At 37.6% G+C, this 27,140-nt stretch overlaps 2 protein-coding genes across 3 annotated transcripts; both read right to left on the minus strand.

Annotated features, from left to right (window-relative positions):
* Positions 1–362: 362 nt before the first annotated feature.
* elmod3 (ELMO/CED-12 domain containing 3) lies at positions 363–19,201 on the minus strand. Of its 2 annotated transcripts, none has more exons than XM_052109386.1 (14): positions 19,160–19,201; positions 17,783–18,008; positions 17,308–17,511; positions 11,854–11,925; positions 11,670–11,750; positions 11,490–11,559; positions 11,026–11,088; positions 9,890–9,978; positions 9,652–9,775; positions 9,325–9,447; positions 6,277–6,407; positions 6,078–6,154; positions 5,732–5,859; positions 363–3,029 (listed from the first exon to the last, which is right to left on the minus strand). In XM_052109386.1, exons 3-14 carry the CDS (start codon positions 17,341–17,343, stop codon positions 2,785–2,787), a joined length of 1,239 nt encoding a protein of 412 aa, XP_051965346.1. In that variant the 5' UTR covers positions 17,344–17,511; positions 17,783–18,008; positions 19,160–19,201; the 3' UTR covers positions 363–2,784. The 2 variants fall into 2 exon arrangements, with proteins under 2 accessions (XP_051965346.1, XP_051965345.1); XM_052109385.1 differs by lacking the exon at positions 19,160–19,201 and adding an exon at positions 18,780–19,004.
* A 2,463-nt stretch (positions 19,202–21,664) lies between these two features.
* On the minus strand, positions 21,665–26,486 carry star (steroidogenic acute regulatory protein). The gene is made up of 7 exons (XM_052108934.1): positions 26,423–26,486; positions 26,178–26,285; positions 25,382–25,509; positions 23,687–23,845; positions 23,241–23,425; positions 23,005–23,098; positions 21,665–22,307 (listed from the first exon to the last, which is right to left on the minus strand). Exons 1-7 carry the CDS (start codon positions 26,484–26,486, stop codon positions 22,188–22,190), a joined length of 858 nt encoding a protein of 285 aa, XP_051964894.1. The 3' UTR covers positions 21,665–22,187.
* Between the last annotated feature and the right edge of the window lie 654 nt (positions 26,487–27,140).

Consider the following 27,140-nt stretch of genomic DNA (forward strand, 5'->3'; position numbering starts at 1 on the left):
TGGTGATCAGACCTTTGTATCTCCAAAAATATATGATATTTAAGTACTTTTTTTTTACTGTAAATCTCCACTTTCACTTTCAAATGTGAAAGTGAAACTAAACATGCACCACATGTGATTTTCAGATGTAAAAGTGAAAGTGGAGATTTCCAGTAAATAAAAAAGACTTACATTTGTATCTGTTTCTCACCCACACCTATTATATCGCTTTTCAAGATATTGATTTAACCACTGGAGTCATATGGATTACTTCTATGTTCCCTTTATGTAATTTTTGTAGCTACAAATGTATGATCTCCATTCACTTGCATTTTATTTATCTACAGAGCTGAGATATTCTTCTAAAAATCTTTGTTTGTGTTCTGCTTAAGAAAGAAAATCATATACATCTGGGATGGCATGAGGGTGAGTAAATGATGAGAGAATTTTCATTTTTGGGTGTATCCCTTCACCCAAATGGACAATTTGATTTATTTACTAGTGCCCAACAATTTAAAATACGCAATCAAATTTAATCTAGACTAACTAGCAGACAGCTTGAGTATGCTGTACTGTATGAGAAACATCATAACAGGCAACCAGTAGCATTTTCAGGATTATTTCTGGTACAGTCATGTCATCATACCCAGTCTCATCCAAAGCATGTCCAGACATTCATAGTTGCATCATGACTTAAAATGTGAATGTAACTGCTATCAATATCAAGGAAACATGTAGACTTTTGATTATGGACCTACTTTTAGCTCAAAGCTCAAACGTCTAAATAAAATGAGTTGTATGTGAAAATTTCATGCTTGCAACTAAACTGCTAAATGGTTATTTAAACATCTAATCATTTTGTTATACAGGTCACTAATATGCATTTTCACAATCAAAACAATACCATGACAAGTCACATAGTCTCTATGTCTTATTGTGACGTCTTTATCTCTCTAAAGAGACAAAAGAAAAACTCTTTGGCCAATAGAGGCTATTTCTAACCAATGTTTTGATATCTCACTCCATTTTCAACAGTGAAGGGTAAAGTGCCAACAGCAATATAAATGCAGCAAACTTTCGTGAATACTGATCTGATCACAGTGAATACGTTCAAATGATCAGGAGGATCACAAGGCTTTAGACGACACAGGTCTTGAATCAAATAAATCCCTGCACAGTCACTGCATCACACAAAGGAAGTCATTCTCACTAAATACCACAGTCATGGCAAAGGTGCTGGATAATTTCTGGAACCCACTTTACATTCATCAAGACACGGCCATTTCTCATTGCCACTAAGGCAGTAAATCTAGCATTACAATTTCTGAGATTATCCTTGTAAAGGGATAGTTCACTTAAAAATTTTAATTCTGTCATTATTCACTCAACCACAAATTGTTCCAAACCTGTATAACTTTCTTCTAAAGCGATATGAGGCCCCATTTGGAAAAAGATGCAATGTAAGTCAATGGACACATACCATACTGCAAACATCTCTTTTTGTGTTCCATTAAATAAATAAAAAAGACAATAATGTTTGTAACAACATGAGGATGAGTAAATGATAGTCAGAATTGACTCACCCTCATGCCATCTAAGATTTGTATGGCTTTCTTTCATCAGCTGAACACAAATGAAGGTCTCTAGAAGAATATTTAATCTCTCTAGGTCCATACAATACAAGTGAATGTTGGCCAGAACTTTGAAGCTCCAAAAAGCACAAAAAGGCAACATAAAAGTAATCTATATGACTCCAGTTGTTAAATCCATGTCTTATGAAGCAATTTGATAAATGTGAAGGAGAAATAGATCAATATTTAAGTCCTTTTTACAATACATTCTCCTCTCTGCCCAGTACGTGGCTATATGCACAAAGAATGCAAATCACCAAAACCAAAAGAACTCTTAGGACAGAAGAGAGCAATTAGGAGGGCTGGTGAAAATGGACATTTTTAGTAAAAATTTACTTAAATATTGATCTGTTTCTCACCCACACTTATATCACTTCTGAAGATATGGATTCTCAAACTAGAGTAAGATGGATTATTTTATGCTGCCTTTATGTGCTTTTTGGAGCTTCAAAGTTCTGGTCACCATTCACTTTCATTGTGGGTACCAACAGTGCTGAGATATATTTCTCAAAATCTTCATTTGTGTTCAGCAGAAGAAAGAAAGTCATACACATCTGGGATGGCATGAGGGTGCGAAAATAATGAGAATTGTCATTTTTGGGTGAACTGTCCCTTCAACCCTTATGTTTGGCAACTAAAACTATTGGCTTTTTTCAAAGAAAGCTTTGAAGAGCTAATAGGTACCCTTACTGAAAATAAAAACAACAAAGAGTATTTTGATTTTATCTGACACAACAGTTAAAATATAGACTTGTCAATGAGTGTGCTTAAGCATGAATAGACAGAAAAGATATTAAGAAACAAAGAGAGAAAGACAGAGTTAGAGCAAGAGAGATACTAGTAGAGACTGTACAAATCAAATTCCCATTCAAACACATGTTCTTTAAAAGATAGTTCACCCAAAAATGGTTATACATTACCTCATGTTGTTTCAAAACTGTATGACTTTTTTCACAAAATAAAGAAGACTAAAGGAGATTGCAGAATATTTGCCTCAGTTCCCATTCACAAAAAATAAGATGCAATGAATGTGAATGGTGGCTGAGACTAACAGTCTCTCTAACATCTCCTTTTGTGTTCCACAGAGGAAAGTCAGTCAAAGGGTTCGAAAAAACATTTTTATTTTAGGGTGAACTATGCCTTTAAGTGTCTCATCTCTCTTTCTCTCAGTCTCTCAGATGAGTCTGGCCTCTCCCTCCATCTCGGGGGGAAGCTCACAGACTCCAGTAAAGTTAATCTCTTTCCCCTCCTTCCCACCCTGACTCCCTGCTCGAGACCCACTGTCACCAGGTGAAGGGTTGCTATGTGACAGCGTGTCAGGTGATGTTCGGTGTCCTGTCCCAGCACGTCTCTCCTTCAGGTAGCCCTCGAGACGTTTAAGAATCTGTTTTGGGTTCTTCTTGGCTAAGAGCTCCACTTCTGTGCATTATAGAGCAGACAGAGACAAAATCAAGCTGCTAGCATGCCCAAGTCTATGTATATTATAAGACGGGGTCATATACCTACATTATTTAACTTTTTTGAAATAAGAGTTTGATGAACTATGCAGACATACTCAACCCAACACAAAGCAGCCAAATATATATATATATATTGTACAAAGTATATACAGTTGAATTAAGAATTTACATACACATTAGCCAAATACATTTAAACTCAGTTTTTCACAATTCCTGACATTTAATCTTAGAAAACATTACCTGTCTTATGTAAATTAGGATCACTATTTTAAGAATGTGAAATGTCAGAATAATAGTAGAGAGAATTATCTATTTCAGCTTTTATTTCCTTCATCACATTCCCAGTGGGTCAGACGTTTACATACACTTTGTTAATATTTAGTAGCATTGCCTTTAAATTGTTTAACTTGGGTCAAATGTTTTGGGTAGTCTTCCACAAGCTTCTCACAATAATTTGCTGGGATTTTGGTCAGGTTTGTAGGCCTCCTTGCTTGCACACGCTTTTTCAGTTCTGCCAACAAATTTTCTATCGAATTGAGGTCAGGACTTTGTGATGGCCCCTCCAATACCTTGACTTTGTTGTCCTTAAGCCATTTTACCACAACTTTGGAGGTATGTTTGGGGTCATTTGCGACCGAGCTTTAACTTCCTGGCTGATGTCTTGAGATGTTGCTTCAATATATCCATAAAATGTTCCTTCCTCATGATGCCATCTATTTTGTGAACTGCACCAGTCCCTCCTGCAGCAAAGCACCCCCAATACATGATGCTGCCTCCCCATGCTTCACGGTTGGGATGGTGTTCTTCAGCTTGCAAGCATCACCCTTTATCCTTCAAACATCAGACCAGAGGACATTTCTCCAAAAAGTAAAATCTTTGTCCCCATGTGCACTTGCAAACTGTAGTCTGGCTTTTTTTCTACTTCCTTGCTTTCAGGTTATGACAATATAGGACTCATTTTTCTGTGGATATAGATACTGTCTACTTGTTTCTTCCAGCATCTTCACAAGGTCCTTTGCTGTTGCTCTAGGACTGATTTGCACTTTTCACACCAAAATTACTTTAATCTCTGTGAGACAGAATGAGTCTCCTTCCTGAGTGGTATGATGGCTGCGTGGTCCCATGGTGTTTATACTTGCGTACTATTGTTTGTACAGATAAACGTGGTACCATCAGGCATTTCGAAATTGCTCCCAAGGAGAACCAGAATTATGGAGGTCCAAAAAAAAATTCCTGAGGTCTTGGCTGATTTCTTTAGATTTTCCCATGATGTCAAGCAAAGAGGTACTGAGTTTGAAGGTAGGCCTTAAAATACATCCACAGGTACACCTCCAATTAGCCTACCATAAGCTAATTGCCTAAAGGCTTGACATAAATTTTGTAATGGTCCAAGCTGCTTAAAGGCACATTTAACTTCTGAACAACTGGAATTGTGATATAATCAATTAAAAGTGAAACAATCTGTCTGTAAACAATTGCTGGAAAAATTACTTGTTTCATGCACAAAGTAGATGTCCTAAATTACTTGCCAAAAATTGCCATAGTTTGCTAATATTAAATCTGTGGAGTTTTAATGACTTACTGTATGAAAACTTCTAACTTCAAATCTCTCTCTCTCTATACACACACACACACACACACACACACACACAGTATATATATATATATATATATATTTTTTTAGGGCTGTCAATCGATGAAAATTTCTAATCGAATTAATTACATGGTGTCCCGATTAATTAATCGCATTTAATCGCATATAAAAATATTTGCTGAAAGCCCCTCATATAACTGTAATTCAATATATAATGATTAAATAATTATGTATAGTTATCTTTAAATATTTAAAAATTATATATATATATATATATATATATATATATATATATATATATATATAAAATAAATGATATTCAGATAATTAAAATGCATTACATTCTCGTGGCAGAAGAGTTAATCACTGATAAGACAATACAAAAAGCAGCTTTAGAATACAATGTATTGTTTACTACCATATTATTGATCATAAGCCAATCATTGGCATACAGTTCAAAGCAATCCATTTCACAAGTGAATTTGTCAATCAATTGGAGAGTTATTATGAGGACTTGTTTAAGGACCCATCAATTTCAACAAGTGTCAGACATGCTTGTGTAGCGTCTCGCTATAAACATAAAATGTTTAGGTCACTGTGTCAAGTTAAATATAGTTTAATACTCAATCTTTAAACACATCTAGTGATCCCTTAGTTCGGATTTGCGCTCCTTCAAGTGTTTTAAACGCAAGAACGTAACGCATGTTTGTGTTGTGCTGCTGGATGGAGGTTTTCTTCACTATATAAACTGTGTATTGCTCATACAGCTGAAATTTCACTTACTGCCCTCTGTAGTAAACAGGTGGTACTACTATAAATTTTTTTAACGTGTTATTTTTTTGTCAAATTAATCACACTGAATTAACGCGATAAATCAACAGCCCTAATATATATATATATATATATATATATATATATATATATATATATATATATATATATATTGCATATATATAGGAAGTATGTCCATGCTGAAGGTCACTGCTATACAAAATGTTAATATGCAAAAATGCAATGCTGTTAATTTGGAACTGCAAAGAATGAGTATGACTGAATAATATTGGTACCTTTCAGTACATGGCCAGAGTCAGAGATTGTTTTCTGCTGGCTCTTCCACAGCTGGTAGAGGTGCAGGAACATTGCAACATAAAAATCATTCAGCACCGCCACGACCTGTTGCCTTCGATTACACTCCCTAGTTGACATCACAAAGAAACAAACATTTTTTATTGCCATGGAAACAACTGTTGCAGAGGTATGGGGACATCAAAAAATTAAAACTGAGGGCAACTTCCCACTGGAGATAAACACAGCCACGTGATTTTACAGATTGAAATCATACAATTAATACAATAAATGTTCAGAAGTCCATTTGGAAGCACATTTTCTTTATGACAAATTATTCTGACTTACTTGGACAGCACCTCCTCCCTGAGAGCATGCAGGGCAATTCTGGTCATGTTGATGGACATCACACTGAATGGAAAATTCTGGAGGTGTTAAAATTGAGTATTTTTGCTGTCAGTGAATCATTTTGGACAGGTTATAATAATTATGCAAAGATATGGGAGTGTCCAACATAGTTTGCCCATGTTTGATAGTTTGATATTACCTGGACTGGATGTTGAGAGAGTTTGTAGATGTCTCTAGCCAGCGGTAGTATCTCTGGGTCCATGACAAAGTAGAGTGTGTGCATCAGGCCCAGAAAACCTGTTCCCCTTAGATCTGTGGCAGGGTCTGAACCTGTATGTATAACACAGACACAAACACACATATTGCACAGATATAGGCCTCATTTTACTATGGATATAAACTCAGCAAAAAAATAAACATCCCTTTTTCAGGACACTGTATTTTAAAGATAATTTTGTAAAAATCCAAATAACTTTACAGATCTTTATTGTAAAGAGTTTAAACAATGTTTTCCATGCTTGTTCAATGAACCATAAACAATAAATGAACATGCACCTGTGTTACAGATGGTAGGCAGTTAAGGTCACACTTATAAAAACTTATACACTAAAGAGATCTTTCTACTGACTCTGAAAAACACCAAAAGAAAGATGCCCAGGGTCCCTGTTCATCTGCGTGAACGTGCGTTAGGCATGCTGCATGGACTGAGCAGGACTCTTACCCCAACCCAGTGGTGGACCAATGACTGGCTGACGACCTGAATGTGTTTTACTGTAGATTTGAAAGGCCCAATCTCACACCCCACACCCACTCTGACTTTCACTACACACAAACACCAACACCACCTGCATCCCCCCTCCTCCACCCTCCTGCTATTTAACCTGCATTAAGATCTGTGAAGATGATGTGTGCTGCGTCTTTCAGGAGCGAAAGACGAGGAATGCTTCAGGCCCAGATGGTGTCTCACCAGCATGCCTCCAATCCTGTGCTAACCAACTGGCCCCCATCTTCACACAGATCTTAAATAGATTACTGGAGCAGTGTGAAGTCCCATGCTGCTTCAAACTCTCAATTATTATCCCTGTCCCTAAGAAAACAAAAATCACAAGATTTAATGACTACAGACCTGTAGCCCTGACATCTGTGGTCATGAAGTCATTTGAGAGACTGGTGTTGGCCCACCTGAGGGACATCACTGGACCCTTTCTAGATCCCCTTCAATTTGCTTATCGTGCAACAGGTCTGTGGATGATGCAGTCAACATGGGATTGTATCATGTCCAGCACCTGCACAGTCAGCACTGGAGCCCCCCCCCCCAGGGATGTGTGCTCTCCCCACTACTCTTCTCTCTCTACACCAATGACTGCACCACCAGGGACCCCCTCTGTCAAGCTCCTGAAGTTTGCAGATGACACCACTGTCATCGGCCTCATCCGAGATTACAATGAGTCTGCATACAGAAAGGAGGTTGAACAGCTGGCTGTCTGGTGCAATCAAAACATCCTGGAGCTGAACATGCTCTAAACGGTGGAGATGATTGTGGACTTTAGGAGGAACACCTCAACACTGACCCCCATCACCATTCTAAACAGCACTGTGGCAGCAGTGGAGTCATTCAGGTTCCTGGGCACTACCATCTCACAGGACCTGAAGTGGGAGACCCACATTGACTCCATTGTGAAAAAGGCCCATCAGAGATTGTACTTCCTTCGCCAGCTGAGGAAGTTCAACCTGCCACAGGCGCTGCTGATTCTACACAGCAGTCATTGAGTCTGTCCTCTGCACTTCAATAACTGTCTGGTTTGTTTCAGCTACGAAATCAGACATCAGAAGACTGCAGAGGACAGTTCGGACTGCTGAGCGTATTTATTGGTTGCCCCCTGCCCCCCTTCAAGAACTGTACACTTCCAGAGTGAGGAAAAAGGCTGTAAAAATCACTCTGGATCCCACTCACCTAGCCCACTACCTTTTTGAACTGTTGCCTTCTGGCCGACGCTTCAGAGCTCTGAGCACCAGAACCGTCAGGCACAGGAACAGTTTTTTCCCTCAGGCTATCCATCTCATAAACAGTTAAAGCTGCCCCATTGAGCAATAATTATGTGCAATACACAGTTAAGTCTATTTATATTATCTAACATATCCTCTTTTGCCATTACATACAAAGGAAAAAAAAAAGTTTTTGCACAGTACATAACATACTGTATTTTTGTACTTATATAACGGATCTGTTTTAGATTTGCACTACGTATGTGTGTGTATGTATGAAGGTGTGTGTCTGTGTGTATGTACGTATATGTATAATTATATTATATATGTATATATATATATATATACATTATTTTATTATCTATGTCTTGCTGCTGTTTTTGTATTGTTTTTTGTATTGTTGTGCACTGGAAGCTCCTGTCACCAAGACAAATTCCTTGTATGTGTAAGCATACTTGGCAATAAAGCTGATTCTGATATCCGCAATACCACAAGAGTTCTCGGGCACACGCGCAGGTTCAGCACACATACAGAAGCCATCTGTCCGTTAAACAGAGTGCAGCTATTACTAGACTACTAGCAAATTATAACAAAAACAAAAGTATTTACCCCTTCCTTATCCCTTACTCCTATGCTTTGGATCATTGTCTTATTGCATAATCCAGTTGCAAGTGAGCTGACATATGACACATGAGTGAATGGGCACTTAAGAGCATTTAAGTAGATATGATTTCTTTTGTAGACCAATTAAACATTAAAAAAAAAAAAAATCACATGGCATGTTCTGGGAAAATGTTTCTATGCAAACAATTGTACAGATGTAGGTAAATTTGCACCAGCTTGCTAATAACTCTGCATGCTGGTGTTTTCATGTTGACTGATCTTAGCTAACTGAATGGGGATTAGTTGTCGCCTTAAAGTAGGTGGAGCTCTAGGTCACACCTATCGATGACGTAGACCAATGGCAGTAAGGCGTTTAGCAGCTGGCAAGACGTTTTCCTAAAACTTCACCCTAACGAGCTTTTACAAACCACAGAATGTAAATTAAAAACACCTTTGTATTTGCCCAGATTTTGTTCTAAATAACATCACACCCATTCGTTCCTCAATTTCGTAGAATTTTTAATTAATATAGTGCTGCCTTGCAAGAACTGTAATTAAATGTCATACATGAAATATACGGAACATACATGCAGCATATTAATACAAACAGACACATCAATAAATTGCAGACAAACAAACTTTTCACATATACACAAACCTTGGAAGCCCACGTTCTCCCAGTGTGGTCCATAACGAGGGCAGTCTGCACGGGTGCAAGTCAGTTTTCTGTAGATTGTTTGGAGTACACGCATGTGCACTGACTGTCCATTATCCAGAGAACCTACACAATAATTAAAACAGCGACATCAAGCATGCAAGATATTTAAATGGACACTCTGACAGCGGTCAAAACAACTTAATTGATACATCACCTCGGAAACAAAATTCTACTTTGGAAGTCTTATAAACGAGACTGTAGTCATTACAACAGATTATGCAGCTACCGCATTTGTCACCTCATTTAGAGTAAACAAACTCTACTTACACTGTGCAATGGCAAACACTAGGTCTCTCTCCTCTACTAGTGCTTTGTGTAGCCGGGGAGGACCAAACAGGAAGTGGGTGATGGCAGCAAATCCAGACCTGCGAATGGTGGGCTGAATGTTCTTCTGATAGAGGGGAAGAGATAGTGTGAAAGAATAAAAGAGAAGGGTGATTACTATAGTAGCACACATAGCTATAGATGATTTTGTGCTGTATATATTCACTTTAAACAAACTCACAAGCAGGTCTCCGAGATCAGTTGTCTGAAAATGCTGCAGTGCCTCGTTGAATGAGATCAGCGGTGAGGGAGTGAGATCCTCAGCAAGAACTATAAAGGACACACCATTTACTCAAACATACTGTGCATGCATCCCTGATTCATAAGCATGTGTTCCTAAAATCTGCTCGTAAAATATACTACTAAAAAAATCAGATGGCCAAAAGCCTTTGAACACAACCTTCTCATCAACAGATTTGGCAAATATTAGAGAACTGAGAATTCTAGAGAATTGTGTGCTATGAATTAAATTATTTTGTGTAATTCTATTAAAGCCAATGGTTTTGAAATTAAATGCACAAATAGGTGTGGTGTTCAAAAACGTTTGCCCATATTGTGTATAGTCTGTCACTACAGCACACATATTTTGTTTAAAATTGTGAATCGTTTAATATACATGTGCAATATTAGCACCGGTTATGCAACTTTAGGGTACAAATTGTGAATTCTCATTAATTATGTGCATGTCACAATATAATCAAAACCACACACATTAATGCCTTTATCACATCCAGTCACAGACTAAAATCACTCAAGCCTGACCTACATGTTCTTCCTGAATTTAATGTAAATTGATGCCACAGTATTTAAGTTTCCCTTCCTTTTATTTAATTTCCCTTCCTTTAACCCTAATGTTCCTGTTGCTCAACTGCTAGAGCATGGTGCAAGCAATACCAAGGTCATGGGTTTGATTTCCAGGGAACACATAAACTGGTGCTTGAATGCACTTTATGTAACTCTGGATAAAAACGTTTGCCAAATGAGTAAATGTAATATGTCAATGTAATATAGTTCATTTTAATAGTCATACCTGCATATATACAATACAACACATTCAATGTTTATTTGGACTATGGTCTATATATAGTCATTATGCTTTACAGTTATGCCAATAATTGGCCACACATCTCATCAGGAGATGCCGATGCTCCAGATTGCAGCTGACAGCAATCAGGTTTCGTAATGTATCTATTTTAGCCAGGGAGGTGATGCCATCTCTCCAGGGTAGGGGCGTATGCTTAGCCATGGTGACGTAATGCTCTCAGTATACAGGCCTTCAGGATGTTGTTTCCATGGTGACAAGGTAATTGGTCTCACCTGGTTGGATGCTCTCCAGGGCATCCCACTCCTCTTGTGCTCGCTCCACCTCCGAGCTCACCTCTAGACACACATTACACAAAAACAGAGTAAAAGTTCTGAACTACTGACATCAGTGAGTGTGTAACAATGTTTATGAGTGATTAAAAGATCAGTTCAACCAAAAGTGAAAATTCTGTCATCATTTACTCACCCTCATGCCGTTTAAAGCCTGTATGACTTGTTTTCTTCTGTGGAACAAAAAAGTAGATGGTAGGGACTGACAGCCTCATTAACCATTCACTTTCATTGTATGGAAAACAGATGCAATGAAAGTGAATGGTGACAGAGGCTAACATTCTGCCTAACATCTCTTTCTGTGATCCATGGAGGAAAGAAAGTCATATGGATTTGGATCAACATGAACGTGAGTAAATTATGCCAGAATGTTCACTTCTAAGTGAGCTATCCCTTTAAGTCTTTACCTTCTGTTTTAGTCTGATTGCCTCCTGCTGCCAGTGACTGTAAGAGGCCATTCTGTTTCAGGGCTGAGATCTACACATCAAAATTTCACACCATTACCTTCTCTGTTCAAGCTAATACTTGCACTCACATAACAACAGAAACCAAATTTCACATCATGTGACTGTATGTATAAGACTCACCGGGACAGTTCTGAGATAAGGGATGCCACTGATATTGCCATTTTCTTTGATGCCATTACCTGGAGTGAGTCCATTCAGTATCTATAAAAAACATAGAAAGGACAGAAAGCAACTTTAGCACTTAATCTGATGTAGATACTGATGAGACAGTTTTATGTGCAGTATTTTAGCAGTTGCTTCTCACAGTTGTGCATTTGGAGTGTCCATTGGTTAGATCTTCTGTCTGTTTACATTCTTGTGGTAAACCATTTAAGCCCTAAAATGGGAGAGATTAAAAAATATATATATATATATTTAAATCATAGTCTGCTTTGGAAAAATATACATTACTCTGAAGAGCTGCCACATTTTTCAAAATGAATGTATTTATTTTAATTTTTCATTGCGAGTAAGAATAAGTCTGAAATGAAGCTACATTTGAAGGTGGCATATTCTGTACAAAATTAAACAAAAAATACAAACCGAATTTGAATTTGCACTTTCTAATAGTGCAACACACTGTTTGTGCATTTCCCTTTGTCCTTTCATGTTTAAGAATGTACCATGTCCGTCTAATTTCAAATAGAAAAGCAGTCAATCCAATGTTTTATTGTAAATGTCCTAATAAGTATGACGCAGCTCCATACCATTAATTTACAACTCTGCTACGTGTTTTATTCTGGGCACAGATAGCACACAGGAAATGTCAGCACGGCGCAGCTAAACTGACAAGAGAAAAGGTCTAAATTACAAAACACACACAAATGGAAATACTATTTTTTTTGTATTTAAGTTCTCCCTTTTTTAGGTCATTTATTTTTAATTAATATGACCCAATATTTCAAAAGCAACACAGATCATGTCCTTGATCAAATCATATTCTTGAAAAGTGCTATATGGTAGTATAAAATATATTAGTGTAGTATAGTGAAGTGTAGTGTAGAATAGTGTAGTAATATTGGAGTGTAACATAGGACAGTATTGTATAGTATAGTTTAGTGTCATTAGAACAGCATGGTGTAATGCAGCATATCGTAGAGTGTAGTATAGCAAAGTACAGTATAGTACAGAATACTATAGTATAGTGTCGTAGGCTATAGTATAGAATAGTAGTGTAGTGCAGTATACTTTAGTATAGTTTATTATACAGTATTATAATGTAGTGAAGAATTGTATAGTATAGTATAGTGCCCCACAAAGCTACAAAGCAGTAACTATGGCATCACTGAAACTAAGAAAAAACTTTTCTTTTTTTTTTTGATTGCCCAGTCAAATGTGTATTATATGTAGGATGGCATTTTAGTGTCATGTCAAAATAAAAATCAACGATTTTGAAAATAAAGTCATAGTAGCATTACGAGAACTAAGTCGTAATGTTTGAAAAATATAGTCAAAATTACGAGAATTAGGTATTAGCATTATAAGACTAAAGTTGTAATATTTTCAGAATATATTGTGAGGAAAGTAACATATAAGTGGTGTGGTGGACAACAACAAAGTGCATCTGTCTTTACATACAAAAAACACCACTTACCATGGAGATAACAATGTATGTAATTGCTATGAAAATTTTGTTGCCAAGTTAGCCCAGCTGAATTTAATTTGGGACATGTTTAATTGTTCTCCATTCATGAATGAGGTGTGCATTAGTACAGGAGTTTTCAACCTGCGGGTGCCTGTCATGGGAGGTGCGAGAATATACAGGTGAAACTCGAAAAATTTGAATATCGTGCAAAAGTTCATTAATTTCAGTAATTCAACTTAAAAGGTGAAACTAATACATTATATAGACTCATTACAAGCCAAGTAATATATTTCAAGCCTTTATTTGATATAATTTTGATGATTATGGCTTACAGCTTATGAAAACCCCAAATTCAGAATCTCAGAAAATTAGAATATTACATGAAATCAATACAGAAATGTCGGCCCTCTGAAACGTATAATCATGCATATGTACTCAGTACTTGGTTTGGGCCCCTTTTGCATTAATTACTGCCTCAATGCGGCGTGGCATGGATGCTATCAGCCTGTGGCACTGCTGAGGTGTTATGGAAGACCAAGATGCTTCAATAGCGGCCTTCAGCTCTTCTGTATTGTTTGGTCTCATGTCTCTCATCTTTCTCTTGGCAATGCCCCATAGATTCTCTATGGGGTTCAGGTCAGGCGAGTTTGCTGGCCAATCAAGCACAGTAATACCATGGTCATTGAACCAGGTTTTGGTACTTTTGGCAGTGTGGGCAGGTGCCAAGTCCTGCTGGAAAATGAAGTCAGCATCTCCATAAAGCTTGTCTGCTGAAGGAAGCATGAAGTGCTCTAAAATGTCCCGGTAGAGCGGCTGCGTTGACTCTGGACTTAATAAAGCACAGTGGACCAACACCAGCCGATGACATGGCTCCCCAAACCAACACAGACTGTGGAAACTTCACACTGGACTTCAAGCATCTTGGATTGTGTGCCTCTCCATTCTTCCTCCAGACTCCTCCAGGGAACTTTGGTTTCCAAGATGAGATGCTCTCATCAGAAAAGAGGACTTTGGACCACTGAGCAACAGACCAGTTCTTTTTTTCTTTAGCCCAGGTAAGACGTTTGACATTTGAAGCCCATGTCCAGGACCCGTCTGTGTGTGGTGGCTCTTGATGCAGTAACTCCAGCCTCAGTCCACTCCTTGTGAAGCTCCCCCACACATTTGAATGGCCTTTTCCTGACAATCCTCTCCAGGCTACGGTCATCCCTGCTGCTTGTGCACCTTTTTCTTCCACACTTTTCCCTTCCACTTAACTTTCTATTAATGTGCTTTGATACAGCACTTTGAGAACATCCAACTTCTTTTGCAATTACCTTTTGAGGCTTTCCCTCCTTGTGGAGGGTGTCAATGATGGTTTTCTGCACAACTGTCAGGTCAGCAGTCTTCCCCATGATTGTGAATTCAACTGAACCAGACTGAGAGACCATTTAAAGGCTCAGGAACCCTTTGCAGGTGTTTAGCTGATTAGAGTGTGACACTTTGAGCCTACAATACTGAACCTTTTCACAATATTCTAATTTTCTGAGATTCTGAATTTGGGGTTTTCATAAGCTGTAAGCCATAATCATCAAAATTATATCAAATAAAGGCTTGAAATATCTTACTTTGCTTGTAATGAGTCTATATAATATATTAGTTTCACCTTTTAAGTTGAATTACTGAAATTAATGAACTTTTGCACGATATTCTAATTTTTCGAATTTCACCTGTAGGCTTACATAAAGTGGCTGTGAGGTGCAAAACAAAACAACAAATCATAAAACACAATGGCAAGCCAGAAAACACAACGACAAGAAAGAAAACACAACGACAAGCCAGAAAACACAACGGCAACCCAGAAAACTAAACGACAAGCCAGAAAACAAAACGGCAATCCAGAAAACAATATGGCAAGCCAGAAAACACAACGACAAGCCAGAAAACACAACGACAAGCCAGAAAACACAACTATAAGTCAGGAAACACAACAGCAAGCCAGAAAACACAACGACAAGCCAGAAAACACAACTATAAGTCAGGAAACACAACAGCAAGCCAGAAAACACAACGACAAGCCAGAAAACACAACTATAAGTCAGGAAACACAACAGCAAGCCAGAAAACACAACAACAAGCCAGAAAACAATACGGCAAGCCAGAAAACACAAAGACAAGTCAGAAAACAAAATGGCAAGCCAGAACACAACGACAAGCCAGGAAACACAACTACATGTCAGGAAACACAACTACATGTCAGGAAACACAACAGCAAGCCAGATAATGAAACGGTAAGCCAGAAAACACAACGACAAGCCAGATAACAAAACGACAAGCCAGAAAACACAAAGACAAGTCAGAAAACGCAACAACAAGCCAGAAAACACAACGACAAGCCAGAAAACACAATTTCTAGTCAGGAAACACAACAGCAAGCCAGATAACAATGCGTATGGAACTTAAAGTCCACAAACTCTGCTAAAACGTTGATGACATCCAATCGTTCATTCAACTGACTTGCATGTTCTCACCTAACACATACCTTTATTAAAATAAATTCAAAATGATACATTTACATTCATTCATTTGGCTTTTGGATAAATGTTCCGGTTGCTGCCAATGAATAGACTGACTTACATTAGGTGAGATTTTCCCAGTCAGTCCAATATTGTGGTTACAGTGTTCAATTATTTTTGAAAAACCACTCAAATTAATCAAGATGTTATTTTTACATTCCAAAGGTTGTAGTAGGCTTCCAGTGGTGTGAATTACTAACTTTTTTTAGTGATTTATTTAAAAAAGAATTGAATATTGCATTTGTTTAATTGCACACGCTGGGAAATCTCACCTAAAATAAGTCAGCCTATCCATTAACAGCTTACTACAACATTTAAAATCTGAAAATAATATCTTGATGAATTTTAGAGTCCATATAATTGGACATTCTGGCAAAACTTAATATGTAGTAAGTTAGCCATCACACTGGGAGCCTACTGCAATCTTTTGAATGTGAAAATCCTTTTTTAATAACAGTGTTTGTTGTGTTAGAATGTATGTTTGGACACCACGGTGTTTAAGTGCAGTTTGTGGATGGTCTTTTATTATAGTCCCTTAAAACCAGTATGAGGATATTTTACCTTTAACTAACTTTATCCAGATCGCTCTTCTTGCTCTGTGTTATAAAGTGTCCCATTACTGTTTTACTGAGTGAGAAACCACTCTAAATTATTCATTTTTTCAGTCAGTAACTTTTGGCATGGATTTTGACATAATCAGTGAACCAATCATGAAGAAAGGGCTAGGTAACCTCCACAGCTCACAGCCAATCATATGGTACCTACCCTACCCTTTCTTTTTTGACTCACTTGTCATTGTGTTTTCTGACTTGATGTTGTGTTTCCGGATTTGCCGTTATTTTTTTTTATTTGTTCATTTGTTTTAGGATTTGCTGTTGTGTGTTTTCTTGTTGTGTTTTCAGAAATTTTATTTGGTTTTTGGATTTGTTTTGTTTAGCAACTCACTGCCACAGTACTTAAAGTCAGAGAAGCGGAAAATAACTGGATAAGCAACAGAATAAGCATCATCCATGCACGTGCGGGACTGCGTGAATGTCTGTCTGGTTTTTTTCTCTTGAAGAAATTACATTTCCTATATAATCACTGCAGTGTTCGGATCCTAATAATAACTCTGTGCTGATGTGCCAAAAGACCAATGATTTCTTTATTGCTAAATCATATCCTTAAGTATGATTTAATTAAATCGTCCATATCTATTTCTTGCATTAATTAAGCTGTTGATTTGGTGATTTCTATGTCCATTCAAAATATTTCTATTATATACACACACAATATGCTACTTTAATCTCATAACATTACAACTTTATTCTTGAAACTTATTCTCTTAAAAGGCATGTTCTGAGATTATCCTCAAAATATTTAGACTTTATTCTCATAATACTATGACTTTATTCTTGAAATCTTAGAATGTTTTTTTAATGTGGCACTAAATCGGCATCGTATATAAGAGACATGATATCTGTCACAATAAAATCTGTACTAAGCCTAGTTACTGCGTTTTGCCTTTGCAAGGGAGTCGATTACAGCAGAGTAGAACAGGTCTGGCTGGTAGTCCTCAAGGTAAGGATGTCATACATACCTCTATATGTACTGCAACTGCAACGACCCCTTCCATGACATGAGACCACTGTTTCGCCTTCCTCCTACTGTCCACTCATCCAGTGGACTAGGCCAATCGTCAACACTGTCCATTGGACGCACATGGTTCTGCAGCTTTTTCCCCACAAGCACTTGTAAAGCATTCAGAAACACCTGCTGTCTTTCCTACAGGCCTGGATAAAGACTGACACAGTAGCAGCACTTTCAGTGGCCAAGCATTTTTTAATTGTGATTCAATTAATAGTAGGTAGTAACAGACTTGGGCCAAGAAGTATAATTTTGTTGAATAATAACAGGCCCGGAGTTTGTTTTTAGTGGGAGAGCTTAGTGCACCGAGTTGTGTATCTTGATGGCCTTGTTGAGGATGGATTTCACAAGTTCAATGAGGGCTGATTGAATTGGGCCTGGAGAACTGGCTATGCCAAGTCAATGTGTGAGTGTTAGGCTTTCTTTACCTGTGCCGAGTTCACCAATATGAGATCAGAGCATGAGGAGATGTACTTCAAAGTTGCATCGTAAGAGGAATAGAAATCAGGAGTAGCTGGGATATGAAGCTGTATATGACGGTGTTTCTGTGTAGAGGACAAAGTCCCTGATGAATGAGTTGCAGGGTCAGCAGGTTTCTTCTCACACACCTTCCAGTGGTCTTTGGTAGAGAGGTACAGTAACACCCAAACACGTCTGTGTTGAGGACACATTCAGTAAGTGAAACAAAATAAAATTAGAACATTAAAATTGTGATTAATACTTCAAAATGCATATGCATTGCAAACAACAAAATCTGCTCAAATATACACGCATGTACTCTCCAGCTTTATTATTTAACATTATTATTTGACCACAGAGATAACTGAGCAACGCAAAGAAGAGCTGCACAGGAGAGCAGCATCAGAAAAGGGATGACGTCATCTGGTCAAGACCGCATCTCTCTGAGACCGAAATAGATGGAGGGCAATGATACCAAGACCGATTATTACTTTTAACGTTTCAAACGCTCCCTTTTGTTTTGCAATCTATTTATTGTGCAGACAGGGTTTATACAGCGGGACGTGTTTCATTGATAATCAGAGAAAGAGGAGAGGAGAGGTGACGTCATCTCCATCTTGACTTACAAAACCTGAACTAACCAAACAACAATAATAAAAAAAACGTCAGAAACCTCAAAGCCAAGCACACTAATCGATAACTAATGTTATATTCAATAAAAGCTGCATTTGATTTTATGTAGGAGCGACAAACGCTGCACACCACGAATCAATGACAGCATCCAGTGAACTGTCAAAAACATCAAAAGACCTCTACAAATGTTATATGCGATTATTTTGACGCGAATTTCACGTTAGGGATTTTTTAATCCAGCTATAATTATTCAATATTCAAATTGAATGTATTTCTGTGATGCTAATAATAATAATGATAAAGAACAAATAGAAAACTGACCAACTTGCTCACATAATGACAGTTATTTCCGCCACAAATAAAGGTAGATTCAGCCCTCCAGCTTATCCCTGCATCTCATTGCAAGTTAAATAGACAACACGTGCCTCCGCAGTTCCTGTAGTTGTTTCTGTTTAAAAGCAGGTATCTGCTGTTAACGGTCTTATTTCAGTCCGTGACTGAATCCGCTCTCTCGCGAGCAGCTCGCGCTAAACTGCCTCAATCTTTTTGTGCTCTCGCTTCTAGCTTGGCTAACTTGGATATAATAAGTCCTTCTGCCAGAGAATATCAACTGAAACGTATAAACAATATGGCATTGTCTTTCCTAACTGCTAATTGCGCATATATATCGTTGCTGGAATGATAGGAGTGAAATATTAGTTGTAATGTTTTACCTCGGCTTCTCTCCCTCCAATCTCGGACTCCCTTCCCCCTTTCCACAGTGACTGAAACGGTGCCTTATGGGAATTGTGGTTCTTCTACTGTAAATAGACTTCCTGTACTGTAGGGAAAGCAGTGGCCCTCTAAAGTTCTTATTTGGGTACTTGATATGAGATTTTTATAACTTAAACATACTATTGATAATCTAAATTATTGTGTAATTATCACACATGCATTTCTTTACGACATCATATTAAGAGAATAGCCAACATGGAACATGGTACTTACACAAATAAATTTTTCACACCACATAAACAACGAGAGCTTAAAGGGTTAGTGCACCCAAAAATGAACATTCTCTCATCATTAATTCTCCCTGATGCCATCCCAGATGTGCATGACACAAATTAAGGTGTTTAGAAGAATATTTCAGATCTGTAGGTCCTTACAATGCAAGTGAATGGGTGCCAAAATTATGATGATCCAAAAATCACATTAAGGCATCATAAACGTAACCCATTAGACTAATTTCTGTTTAAATGCAATTATGCCTACTCTAATGCATCTAAATGCCTGATTAAATGCAGCTTCTGTGCCACCTTGGCAGTGTAAATATGGCTGTTGTCCGTTTAAGGAAGTGACTTCTTTGTTCCTTGAACATTTCCTGCTAGTTCTCAAACTCATTCAAAACAACAGCAGGAGGTGCTTCATTCATTGTGACTTTAACATGATTACCATTACTAACAATAACACGGTTGTCATAAAATATCTTTATTAAAATGTGCACCATGTTGTTTGGTGGCTGGATGCTCCCTGTATGCCTGGAACTAATGGAAATTAAAGTGTTTACACCTTGAAAAAGCAAGCTAAAATTAAAACATGAACAGCTGCAGTAAAGCAAGACAGCTGGATACATGCACCAGGCCTATTGAAAACTGTAGCACATGTCTTGTATAGTCGGTGAATGACATTTTTGCCAAATTGTTGTAAGTTTGAGAGTTAGAGCTCTAAAAGTGACTATAGATCGCACCCACTGTTATGAATAAAGCTGTGCAAGTCATTTACTATTACATTTAGTCATTTAGCAGATGCTTTTATGAAAACGACATGGAAATTAGGAACACCAAAAAATAAATCCTTGCCTTGTCCGCATTTTTCACACAGAGAGATTTATTGAACTGCTTTATTGATTATAATTGGGGAGCGATCCAATATTCCCGATCTTTCCACTGAGGAAACAATTGTGAGCATCTGAAGTATGATGCAATTTCATCACCTCTCGCGTAGACGCTTAGTATCAACAACACGTCTGGATAAGTAACTTCAAGTAAACATTTGATGTTCTTTGAGAAAATATGTTAATTCAGAGCCTTATTTAAAGGGTAAGGATACCAGGAATGCTTAAGGGTCAGTTTCGTTCTAAGTCCTGTGTTTTTATTTACATCCTTGAAATGGTCTATATTAATTCATATTATATATTCATATCCCCGCCTTTCGCCCAATGTTAGCTGGGATAGGCTCCAGCCCCCCGCGACCCTGTACACAGGATAAGCGGTTGACGATGGATGGATGGATGGATGGATGGATATATTCATATAAATTGTATCCTAAAATCATGATGTTGAATTGAAAAATGAATGTCTATGTTATTACAGTTCTGTATACCTCTAATATGAATGCCAAAGTGAGAAGAGAATGACATTGACAAGCAAAGGACAGATTTAGCTAGTTTTGTTACAATTAATTTCTAAGAAAAGGGTTTAAGTGGAAACATATTTCCTACTGAATAAGAATCCAGTCTGCATAGCTTACTCTAATGGATCTTATTTACTTGCTTCAGTTTTGCCATCCCAATGCCTGCAGTTAAAAATATTTAAATTCAACATGTGTCTTTTCAGAAATCTCTCCTAACTATGAATGATGAGGGGTCATTTACAAATCTACTGCTTTGAAATTCATTCAAAATAGTCATATATGGCCCACTGCGTTGGAAAAATTTGAAGGACATTAGGGATGGAAGGACGGGCCCACCTTTGGCCAGAACCCCAGTGTTTACCTCATTTCCTGGTTTCTGCGATGTTGGACCAAACGGGCCTTAAACGGTTCCTCAAACACATGCGAATGGCCAAACACCTGCTTGCTCTGGCAAACTCTGGCTAATCCACTCCAGATGACAAGACATTTTATGAACCTCAATTCCTCAATGTAATCAGAATCACATTCCCTTGCTGGCGCAGTGTGTTTGGACATTTGCGAGACGATAATGGGCATAACTGACTCAAAATGTTGTTTATGTAACTGGCTGAGTGGTCTGCCAAAGTTTGTTGATGAAGCTATTTCCTGTATTTCCTTATTCATCCAGCACATCAAGGCATCGTAATTTATTATCCTTCTTGAGGCAAGGGTGTAACATTTTTGTAAGAAAACGACACCAATGAACAACAAAAAAGACTAATTCTCTTTGTAATTTCAATAGTTTTATTGAAAACTAATTTAGCAGACATCCATTTTCAGGGTAATGCAATAATATTAACTTAAAATAAATATTTTTTTACAAACAATGATAAAACTGGAACTAGAATAACAGCCCAAGAATAATAGTGAGTTGAGGAGTGTTTTGCATTGAAAATGCAGAAGCATATAAATGAGCGAAAGGAAGTGTGAGTCACATATTGGAGCTCACAGTGGAACTAGACTGACTTTCACTGATCTGAATTTACTGAACATTCTGGTTGAAATGAAAACTGTTTACTGAGTTATAACCATTCTGTGCATTCAAAAACTTGTTAACAGCATTACTTGTTGACACAGCTATTCTATTTCATGGATTCACACCACTTTGTTCAACCATATCAACTTTGTATCTCAGGAAATTGTCTGTTGTGGGATCTTGCAGTTAGGCTGTACTTGAAGTGTCTTCAATATTTTACAAGCGCTGGCTGTTCCTAAGAATGGGTGTGGTGGTTTTGAATAGATAGAGCTCGACCCTGAAAGAAGTTTGCCATGGTTGTCATCAGTGATTTTAAGGTATGAGTGTGAATATTAGCAGGCGATGGCTGCGTCCATACTGACATTGGATGCCATTCTGTGCCTGAGATGGTTTGCAAAATCCACCTGGGTCTGCGAGAGTACGCGGTTGATGACGGTCTTTGGGATCCAACCCTGAATAAAGGAAAGCAGGAACACAACAGGCATTAGAAATTACACTGAGTAATGTTGGAAATATCCCATAATTACAATACATTTCTAGAAGTTTAGTGTCTTTATTGATGTAGATCTACATAAAGCATTAGTAACTCAAGAGCTGCCTTCAAGTCTTCCAGGGAAGTTCCTATGAACGATTTCGGAAACAGTTATTATGACTTGTGTGATTTTGGTTGGAATAAAATGGGCGTGATGGGTAATTTCACATTCCTTTCTTTAAATCTCATTTCCAGACAAACACATGAACGTTTTTGAGCTATAGCAACAAAATGAAAAAAGGATGCATGTTAGGTGTGTAACTGATGCTTTAGCTTCATATTTTACAGGCTAAAGAGAATGATTGAAAATGTAGCTGTCCCACAAGCCAGTAAGCTCATAAAACTGCACACAAAATGTGTACAAACTAAATTGTTCAGTCAATATTCACAATTAAATCTTAATTATGACCAAAACAAATTTGATTCCACCATAATTCTTCAGCTGACACATCTCCAACTTCAACGGTTTAGCCCTAAATCAGAGTTTCCCAGTAGTAATTATGACATTATGGTGGCATTCTTGTGCTCTTATCTTGAAAATATAATCATTGTTACATGACTTGCAAGTAGAAAACATTACAGCTGCTTTGACTGAGAGGACTATTAAATCGACTCACCTTAAGGTCTAAACTGAGCAACCAGGTAAACTTTGTCTTGTTGGGATCATCTGCACTTGGTCGCATCACAATACAGGTGGGTCCATTCTCAGCTCTACGAAAATAAGAACATGTGGATTAGATTTGTTGTTAGTTCGTAATAGAGGTCTCAGAACAATTCATTGCAAAGTGATGTCAAAGTTGTTATTTTAGTGGAAAGTGGTAAAGATGTAGCTACATATATTGTTTTTTTCTACCTCACAAACCCTTTCTGCTCAGGCATTCCAGCGTGTTGAGTGGACATCCCTGCCAGGAAGCACGTAGATCCCCTGCGCTTGGCACAACGGACACTTACAAAGTCTCTTGGGCCCACCACATTCCCAGGCATTTCTGCCGAAACCTCATGTGTTATCATAGTATTCTGACCAATTTTCTGAAGTATCTGAAGGGAGAGTGACCACAGTTGTATTGAATAACAAATATCTCTTATAACTGCAGCAATATGTACAAAGGTTACCTGATGATGGAGGCTTGTGGGTAAGATACAATAAGATATGCACTTCCTTCCTTAAATGTACAGAGACTATAAATGCACATTGTGGTAAAGGCTGCACTGGATTCCAACAGTCAGTAGATTGGATTGCAGACCCATTGATTAGTATTTTATTAGAATAGATTGCATTATAGATTGTTTTCAACCCACCTTGACTTGTTTGACATTGGGGTTCCACTCTCCCATTTGTTCCATGTTATCTACCAGCTCTTCATACAGATCATCTGTTTGCTGTTCCAGAACCACCTCCAACTTAAAAACCTTCCCAATGTCTGGTAATACTTTACTCAGCACCTTATCCCCATTTGCCTAGTGAGAAACCCACATACACACTGTTCACACACAGAAATCTGTACATTTTTCCAGTGTTGGGCAAGCTACTCAAAAAATGTAGCTAGTTAAGCTACCAACTACTCAACAGAAAAATAAGTTAAGCTAAGCTAAAAGCTACAGTTCAGAAAAAGTAGCAAGTTCCAATACAAGCTACATGCCAAAAGTAGCTTGCTACATTTAAGCTACTTCATTTTCTTTCAACCGCAGATGCACAGCATAGACAAAGCACCTAAAAGACATATTCACATGACGTTTATCAAAGCCATGGTACAGTATATAACAGATTAGTGTAATACAGTTTACAAGTATACAGTAGGTGCAATACGTATGTGCACGTAAAAACCTAAATTTATATTTAGACATTCTACCTCTACAAACCCATGTTCAAAATGAAAAATTACTATTTTTCAATTTCCATTTTTATATATTTATAAATAATTTATTTTCATTTTATTTTGTGCGCGCGTGCAAACATCTGGGCAAACATCAGATGGTAATACCATAGTACTTTGATATACAACTATTTATGTACATTCTATAGTTGCATGGTGCTTCAAAGTACTTCAAAGAATACCATGTTACTACCATGGTAATTTCATATATGATAACCATATTCATATACTATTGTAGGAGTGGTGGTGGTGTAGTGGTCTAAACCACATAACTGGTAAACTGGTAAACATCAGGTACAAAGCACGATGTAGCGGTGTAGCTTTTGTCAACGCTACGCCGCTACCTTGTCAAAAATATAGCTTGGCAAACTTGAAAAGCTACTTGATCTAAAAACTAGCGAAGCTAGACAGCTAATGCCATCACTGCATTTTTCAAACATTTGGTTTAAGTAAAGGTACATTTATTTTAGAGTAAAAAAAATTATAATAATCAATAAGAAAATATGACCAAAATATTATCATTATGTATGTATCTTTAGCCATACAAGTATCAACTAGCAACAAGCTAAGCTAAAAGAGAAAAAGTGAAAAAGCTTAACAAGTGAAGTTTTCTTTTCTATGTTGATGGGGCATATCAGGGTATATTGCTTTTTTTAAATATCCAATAGAGCTGTTCAGGTTTTAGTCCAAAAACCCGGAAGACAATTAGCATTTTCGAACCATGGGTTCCCTCAGTATTTTCCTATTTTTTTAAATGTTATTTTATAATGGCAGTTTGGGATTTATGAGTGTAAATATAAGGTCTGTTGTAAACATTACTTGAAGCTACTTAGCTCAATAGCCTTTACTTTACTTCACAGCCATGAAACATGATTTGCTACTTGCTATTGCTAGCCAGAAGTATGTGGTATTAAGGGGGAGGAACAACTCGGTCAAGAGAGAGTATTTGATTGGAAAAAATGAGTAAATACAAGATAAGTCATCAATATTTTTGGTCCGTTTTTCCGGAATAGAAAGAATGTACATTTTAAATGTTTTATCTTCTAAAGTTAGTTTTGGTCTACTTTTATTTATAATGGTTTGGTGACACCAGTTTCAAAATGACATTGCTAAAACTTACACTCTCAATCTCAGTTTGCCATCCATCTTGGTCACTGAGGATGCTGATGGACTTCTGCAGAGCTTCCTGTCCCTGCTGCACATAACACTGCTCAGCGTCACTGTATGGTTCCTCTGCAATCCGGCTGCCTGTGCAAACAAACACACACATAAACACGATCGTCTAAGAAAACAAACAATAAATACTTACTGAATTTTTACATTTTGTGAAGAAAATGCAAGTGCTGCTTGCCCATACAAAACATCACCACGATGCTTGTGGGGAGTTACTAGCTTATTGCTAGTGGCTAAGGTGTTTTGCATGGTTGCTAGTACATTCTGGGTGGTTGCTGCGTTGCTAGGCATTGTTAAGGTATTTAGGGTGATTTTTAGGTTGTTTTTTAAGAAGTCAAAAGTGCCCACCGCTAAGTCTTTATGATATTCTGGTCCCTACTTGAGTCCCTCATTCAATGTAAGTGCATGTTGTTGTTTTATTACCCATTTTATCATCTGGGAGGGAAAAAAAATGTACCTGTGATCGCTTAGAATAATAACAGCACACCTCTCCCCAACAAGCCTCATGATTTGAGGTAGCACTCGTGTTATGAACCAAAGTTTAATACTTAGGGTTTCTTTCAGGATACTGAAACAACTCTGACCCAAAGTATGAACAATAACGGCAATTACCTGACATATATGTAACAACATGCATAACATCTTTAGATGAGCGCAGTTAGGGCTGCTCTTCTGCCTTTACGTGTACAGTTGAAATTTACAGTGTGTTTCAGCTTTGAAATGTTTGAGTGAAGTTTGCTTACTAAGCAGGGAGCTCCTTCTTCTGATGTGATGAATCCAGGCACTGGGTCCAGGTCCAGAAAGCTTGTTCAACTCATGGTGGATTGCAATCATTGCGTTCTTCCTCAAACCTGATTGTAATAAAAGAGAACAATATATAAATGTGAGTGCATAGTGACATATTTGCAAAACTACTGCTTATTATATCATACATACATTTTACTAATACATTAGTTAACTTGTGGAGTACTGAAATACTGCTCCTTACCTGTCATGTTTCTCATGTGCCTGTAAGAAATGCCAGCACACAGTTTGAACGTTGCAGGCAACATTATGGAATTTGTCTTGATGAATGAATGAATGACTATACTTGAGAATGAGAACTGGAATCTGAAGAGCAGCTGGCTGTTTCAGCCCCTATATAGCCCCAGCTGGTCAAGGCCATGGGCTTGTCACCTCGCAGATAAAACTACACCATCACTCAACTCACGGGGTTACCCTGTGTGTCAAGGATGCGCAACGAACACAACGGCCTATCTGTTACTAGTGTAAACACGTTGTTACAGATAACAGGCTGTGCCTGAAGACTACCCACACAGAACACTGGTCAGTACACTTAAGTTTCTCTGATTTCTTCATTGTTTTTTTCTATTTACAACAAACTGATAAGGACAACGTAACTTATCTTCAGATATATTTTAGGATATACAGTAATGGAAAACTCTCAATATGCCATGCTTGGTTCTAGCACAGCTTTAGGTCAGAAGGTCATGTTTACAATGTGACAAATCACCAGGTAAACATGTCAAATATCATCACAACTCCAAGGGGACAAATAAAATGACATCATTACTTTGTGGCATCCCAAATGGAAACTACAATGCTTCTGGTTAATTAGGACTTTTGAAGAAATATGGTGTATGCTGTAGGCTAGAAACTTTGTGAACCCCATACATTGGCTCCATTAAAGTATTAAGCCATGCTTG

The sequence above is a fragment of the Xyrauchen texanus genome, chromosome 37 (genome assembly GCF_025860055.1).
Source record: "Xyrauchen texanus isolate HMW12.3.18 chromosome 37, RBS_HiC_50CHRs, whole genome shotgun sequence".
Taxonomy (NCBI): Eukaryota; Metazoa; Chordata; class Actinopteri; order Cypriniformes; family Catostomidae; genus Xyrauchen; species Xyrauchen texanus.